The 6,778-nt window shown below is 41.3% G+C and overlaps 1 protein-coding gene across 1 annotated transcript; it reads left to right on the top strand.

The window, feature by feature from the left end:
* The first annotated feature begins 4,494 nt into the window (after positions 1–4,494).
* LOC116458973 (acyl-coenzyme A synthetase ACSM1, mitochondrial-like) lies at positions 4,495–6,752 on the top strand. The gene is made up of 3 exons (XM_032139171.1): positions 4,495–4,862; positions 6,214–6,406; positions 6,585–6,752. The coding sequence occupies exons 1-3, from the start codon at positions 4,801–4,803 to the stop codon at positions 6,639–6,641; spliced, it is 312 nt and encodes a 103-aa protein (XP_031995062.1). The 5' UTR covers positions 4,495–4,800; the 3' UTR covers positions 6,642–6,752.
* The last annotated feature ends 26 nt before the right edge of the window (positions 6,753–6,778 follow it).

Below are 6,778 nucleotides of genomic sequence, written 5' to 3'. Positions count from 1 at the left end.
TTTTGAGATGGAGTCTCACTCTGTCGCCCAGGCTGGAGAGCAGTGGCTCGATCTCGGCTCACTGCAAGCTCCGCCTCCCGCATTCATGCCACTCTCCTGCCTCAGCCTCCCAAGAAGCTGGAACTACAGGCACCTGCCACCACACCTGGCTAATTTTTTGTATTTTTAGTAGAGACAGGGTTTCACTGTGTTAGCCAGGATGGTCTCGATCTCCTTACCTTGTGATCCGCCCACCTCAGCCTCCCAAAGTGTTTTTCTTTTTTAATTTTTTGAAACAGAGTCTCAAAAACTGAGCACAATTTCAGCTCACTGCAACCTCCACCTCCTGGGTTCAAGCAATTCTCCTGTCTCAGCCTATGGTGTAGCTGGGACTACAGGCGCCCGCCACCATACCCCACTAATTTTTGTATTTTTAGTAGACATGGGGTTTCACCATATTGGTCAGGTCAGTCTCAAACTCCTGATCTCAGGTGATCCACCCACCTCGGCCTCCCAAACTGCTGGGATTACAGGTGTGAGTCACCATGCCCGGCCGAGGCCCCAACAAGACAGCTATATATGAACCCTTGCCAGGCACCAAATTTGTTGATGACTTGATGTTAAATTCCCAGCCTCCAGAACTCTAATAATGTCTGTTGTTTAAAACCCACCCAGTTTATGGCATTTAGTTACAGCAGCCTGAATGGGCTAAGACAGTATGTGTGTAAATTACTTTCTTAGCACTGTGTTTGCTGCAATCTGTAAGTTTTGGTGTGTTGTGTTTTTTATTTCTTTTATCTAAAGATAATTTCTAACTTCCCTTTTGATTTCTTTTTTGATCCATTGGTTAGTTATGAGCATGTTGTTTAATTTTTCTTTTTTTTTTTTTTTCTTTTTGAGACAGGGTATCGCTCTGTCACCCAGGCTGGAGGGCAGTGGTGTGATCTCTGCTCACTGCAACCTCCCTCTGACTCCCAGGTTCAAGCAATTCTCCTGCCTCAGCCTCCCAAGTAGCTGGGATTACAGCTGCCTACCACCATGCCCAGCTAATTTTTGTATTTTTAATAGAGACGGGGTTTCACCATGTTGACCAGGCTGGTCCCGAACTCCCAACCTCAGGTGATTTGCCTGCCTCGGCCTCCCAAAGTGCTGACAGGCATGAGCCACCACACCTGGTCTGATTTTTCAAACATTGGAAAAATTTGTGGTTTTTTAAAAAGTTTTCTTCTGTTAATTCATTTCATATGATTGGATATATGCCTTGTATAATTTCTGTCTTTTAAAGTTGATTAATTCTTCTCCTCTGGCCTAATATATGGTCCATCCTTGAGAATGTTCCATGTGCACTTGAGAAAAATGTGTGTTCTTCTGCCATTGGATGGAATGTTCTATACATGTCTGCTAGGTCCAATTGGTTTATGATGTTGTTCAAGTTCTTTATTTTCTTAGGGATCTTCAGCCTAGTTTTTCTATTCACTGTTAAAAGTGGCATATTAGGGCCAGGCTCAGTGGCTCACACCTGTAACCCTAGCACTTTGGGAGGCCAAGGTGGGTGGATCACCTGATGTCAGGAGTTCAAGACCAGCCTGGCCAACAAGGCAAAACCCTATCTCTACTAAAAATACAATAAAAATAGCCACACATGGTGGCAGGCACCTGTAATCCCAGCTACTTAGGAGGCTGAGGCAAGAGAATCACTTGAACCTGCAAGGCAAAGGTTGCAGTGAGCCAAAATGACACCACTGCACTCCAGCCTGGATGACAGAGCAAGACTTTGTCTCAAAAAAAAAAAAGTGCCATATTAAAGTCTCCAACTATTTTTGTAGAACTGTATATTTCTTCCCTAAATTCTGTCAATGTTTGCTTCATGTATTTTGGAGCTCTGAAGTTTATTGCATATATGTTTATGATTATTATATTTCCTTGATGAATTGACCCTTCTATTAATGTATAATATCCTTCTTTATCTTTTGCAATTGTTTTTGACATAAAGTTTATTTTGTCTGATATTAGTATAACAACCCAAGCTCTCTTTTGGTTACTATTTGTGGGGAGTATATTTTCCAACCTTTAACTTTCAACCTATTCATGTCTTTAAATCTAAAATGAGGCTCTCGTAGACAGCGCATATTTGGATCATGTTTTATTATTCATTTAGCCAAATCTTGCCTTTGGATTGGAGAGTTTACTCCACTTAACTATTGATAACAAAGGACTTCTGCCATTTTGCTATTTGTCTTTTGTATGGCTTAATATTTTCTGGCCCTCGTTTCCTTTATAACTGCCTTCTTTTATGTTTAGTTTTTTTTTCCCCCCAAGACCAAGTCTCACTCTGTCACCCATGCTAGAGTGCAGTGGCAAGATCCCAGCTCACTGCTACCTCCGCCTCCTGCATTCAAGCAAATCTCCTGCTTCAGCCTCCCAAGTAGCTGGGATTACAGACGCGTGCTACCATGCCCAGCTAATTTTATGTACTTAGTAGAAATGGGGTTTCACCCTGTTAGCCAGGCTGATCTTGAACTCTCAACCTCTGGTGATCTGCCTGCCTCAGCCTCCCAAAGTGCTAGGATAACAGGCGTGAGCCACTGCACCTGGCCTATGTTTAGTATTCTGTTTTTTTTGTTTTTTGTAGTGACATATTTTGTTCCCCTCTCATTTCCTTTTGTTTATATTCTATAAATATTTTCTTCATAGTTACTATGAATATTACATACAACATGCTAAGGTTGTAACAACCTAATTTGAATTAATACCTACTTAACTTCAATTGCATAGAAAAACTGTACTCATGGCCAGGCATGGTGGCTTATACCTATAATCCCAGCACTTTGGGAGGCCAAGGTGGGCGGATCGCCTGAGGTCATGGGCTCAAGACCAGCCTGGCCAACATGGTGAAACCCCATTGCTACTAAAAATACAAAAATTAGCCAGGCATGGTGGCATGCAACTGTAATCCCCGCTACTCAGGAGGTTGGGGCAGGAGAATCACTTGAACCCAGGATTGAACCCAGGTTGATCCCAGGTTGCAGTGAACCAAGATCTCACCACTGCACTCCAGCCTGGGTGACAGAGTGAGACTCTGTCTCAAAAAACAACAAACAAAAAAAAAAACTCTACTTGTATACAGTCTTCCATTTATAATGTTGATGTAATCTTGTGCCTACCAACTTAGTCTACAAAGGCACTCACATTGATCTAGTATCACAAGTGGAAAACAGTATTACTTGCCATAAACAGAAGGCAATTATAACTATAGGTTTAAAAAAAAAAAAACAATTTTCTCATATTCTACCTAAATTCTATTCCCATTGAAATCTCTGATCCTGAAGTGTATCTTCCTCTTGGGACTTCCAGAGAGTTCAAAGCATGTCAGCACTAAACTAAGAGTCAACCTGATATACTCAGAACAATTGGAAGTGAATCCAAAAAGGGAGGTGATTCAATGTTTTTAAAATGATTTTTCAGATAGCTCTTAAAACCATTTCATGTTCCACAAGAGATATTGCTTAGGGGTCAAGTGAATAGGTTGTGAAGCAAGAATTAAATTTAAATACCAACCCTCTCAGTGAGCAGCTGAGTGACTTCGAGGAAGTGAATGTGCCTCTCTGAGCATGAGATTTTTCTTATTTAAAATGGGCTACAAAAAAGACAGCTTCATACAAAAACATGTATGCAAATGTACATAGCAGCTTTACTCAAAATAACCAAAACCTGGAGACGACCCAGGTTTTGAAAGGCCTGGAGATGCCTTTCAGTAGGTAAATGGTTAAACAAAAACTGAGCTACACCCACAACATGGAATACTGTTCTGCAATAAAAAGGATCAAACCATTGATGCACAAAACTTGGATGAGTCTCTAGAGAATTATGCTGAAAAAAAACCAACAATCTCAAACACTTGTACACTATTAAATTATATTTATATAACATGCTTGAAACAACAAAATTATAAAAATAGAGAACAGAGTAGTTGTTAGCAAGGGGTTAGGGATGGGGAGAGGAGAGGAAAAGAGAAGAAGGAGGTGGATGTGGTTATAAAAGAGCAACATCAGAGATCTTCCTGATGTGCTGGTGAATGCACAAACCTACATATGTGATAAAACTGCATAAAAATAAATACACCCATACACACACACGAGTAAAAGTGAAATGGGAGATCTGAAGATTAGTGGATTGTATCAACGTCAGAATTCTGGCTGAGATACTGAACTATAGTTTGCAAGATGTTGCCACTATGGAAAACTAGTAAAGAGTACAGGGGCATCAATCTGTATTATTTTTTATAACTGCATGCAAGTCCACAATTATCTTAAAATGAAAAGTTAGCTTTAAAAAATACCACCCTCATAGGCTTTCTGTGAGGATCAAATGAGATAGTATTTAGGGAAGAAAATTCACTCAGCAAATGTTTATTGATCCCTCTCATCTGTCCAGACACTGTGTGAATGCTGAGCTTACAGCAGGGAACAAGGTTCACACTATAATAGAAATTTTATTCTAGTATAGTGTCACATAAAAGCGAATTGATATTTTTTTAATTTGCCATTGAAATTGGTTTAATCACAACCACTCATAGAACAGTAGCATGCATCGTGTGCCTACGTGTAATGAAAATAGACTCAGAGAGATGGCAAAATTTGCCCAGGTACCAGGTAGAACCAGAGGCAGAATCGAAACCCAGATTGGAATCCGAGGTTGTGGCTCACGATCTCTAAATTCACTGCCTTCAACAAAGGAGCTCTCTTCCCTTTGCAGGGTAACCCAGAGAACACAGCCGAAGTGGAATGTGGGGACGTCTATGACACCGGGGACAGAGCAACTATGGATGAAGAGGGCTACATCTGGTTCCTGGGGAGGAGTCATGACACTATCAATGCCTCTGGGTAGGTGTGGCTGACACCGGGCTGGCTGTTGTCATCCTCACATGCCTCATGGGATCTTGCTTGCCCAGTCTTTCAGGCATTGGTGACAGGACCCTGAGCCCAATTTGAATAGAGCCATGTCTACAGTGCCCTGATCCCAGGTTTTGGTGCACTTCCCTAACCCCTGCATACAGAAGAATCAATCAAAATGAAATTCAAGAGGGTCTTGAAGATATAATAAGACACTGTGCCATTTAGAGAAGGGGGAATGAGATTGAGAAGGGAGACTGTCTTGGTCCCCATAGGTTCAGGGAGCTTATTGCATGTTTGTGCTCCTCTAATGCAGCACAAGATGTCACAGAACAAACACAGTAATAATAATAACTAACCTTAGCTATTGTTTATTTATTTATTATTATTAATCTATTATAAATCTATGAATACAACAAATCTATTAAGATAGATTATTATAAGTCTATTATTTATTATAATTATTTAGCTAACCTGGAGTACTTACTATGTGAAAACACTGTTCTTAATGCTTTATATAACTCACCTCTCGATGCTGGAAGGGAGATGCGATTATTACCCTTATTTTACTGATGAGGAAACTGGGTGGCTGACCAGTGAAGAAATTTGCCTGAAGTCTCAAAGATAGCACAGGATGCAATCCAGATTTGAACTGAGGCAGGCTGGCTCTGAGCCCCTGTCCCTAACCCCTACATGATTTTTTAAAAAGATACATTACACTACAGTAACAATTTCTCTCGGATATTTTAGAGAAATGGATGTGATTTTTTTTTTTAATTTCTAAAACGTGATGTACTGGAAATTTGCAGAGAGTAGATCTTAAATGCTCTTACCACAAAAGAAAAAAAAAGAGGTAATTATGTGAGATAATGGATATACTACAGCCTGAGTGTAGTAATCGTGCTACTATGTATATGTACATCAAAACATCATGTTTTATGCCTTGAGTATATTTAATAAATGCCAAAAATCATGCTGATACAATGGGAAATAGTGTGCAGAATTTGCACAAATGTTTAAGACCAAGTTTGAGGATTCCAAGAGATTTCATGCCTGGCGAAGCTGCATGGGCCAAGGGCCCAGGGAACTAAGCATTCGCCCTTCTTTGTCAATAAAGGCAGTGAGGCGAGAAGCCCTGGGAACACTGGAGTCTTTTATTTCTCAGCCTACAATGTCCAGGTCTTCAAATTTTGGGCCCGTGGCACAGACAGATCAGGAGTATCTGGCTCCCTATGACCTCTGCCCTCTGTGCCAAGGGAAGCTGTGACTCTCCAAAGCAGGAGATTTGAGGACTTGGTTCACGCCAGCCCTGGCATCTGCCCCAGAACCTTTCATCCTCCAGGTACGGCATCGGGCCTACAGAGGTGCAGCGTGCTTTGGTGGACCACCCAGTGGTGGCAGAGTCAGCCATGGTGAGCAGCCCAGACCCGAATCAAGGGGAAGTGAGGACAGCACAGAGATCATCATGTCCATACATGGGCACTAGGAAAGCAAACGCCCGGGAAACTTCCAGGCTTTACCTGGGCAACCTTGGGGTAAGGAGGGCATAGTGTGCCTGTGCACTTACACAGTATAGTGACTTGGGGGCACTGCAGCCTCTCTGTAGCTCTGAAGATAAAGATGACAGATTATATTTAGTGAGCACTTAATACATGCCAAATAATTTAACTCTCACAAAATGTAATAATCTAAGAGCTCTTCTACTCTTTATAGATGAGGAAAGAGGAGCAGAAGGAAGTTAGTAACCTGTCCACATCACACAGCTACTAAGGAGTGGAGCCAGAATGGCATTTCAGCAGCGTGGCTGAAGAACATACAGGCATTTGTTTATTAAAAAGTGTTTATTGAGCACCTTCTATATGCAAGGCCTTGTACAATAAAATGGGGATAACACTACTAATATATGA

The sequence above is a fragment of the Hylobates moloch genome, unplaced genomic scaffold (genome assembly GCF_009828535.3).
Source record: "Hylobates moloch isolate HMO894 unplaced genomic scaffold, HMol_V3 SCAFFOLD_19, whole genome shotgun sequence".
NCBI lineage: Eukaryota > Metazoa > Chordata > Mammalia > Primates > Hylobatidae > Hylobates > Hylobates moloch.
The sequence above is the reverse complement of the archived record's forward strand: the minus strand, read 5'-3'. Positions and strand labels throughout refer to the sequence as shown.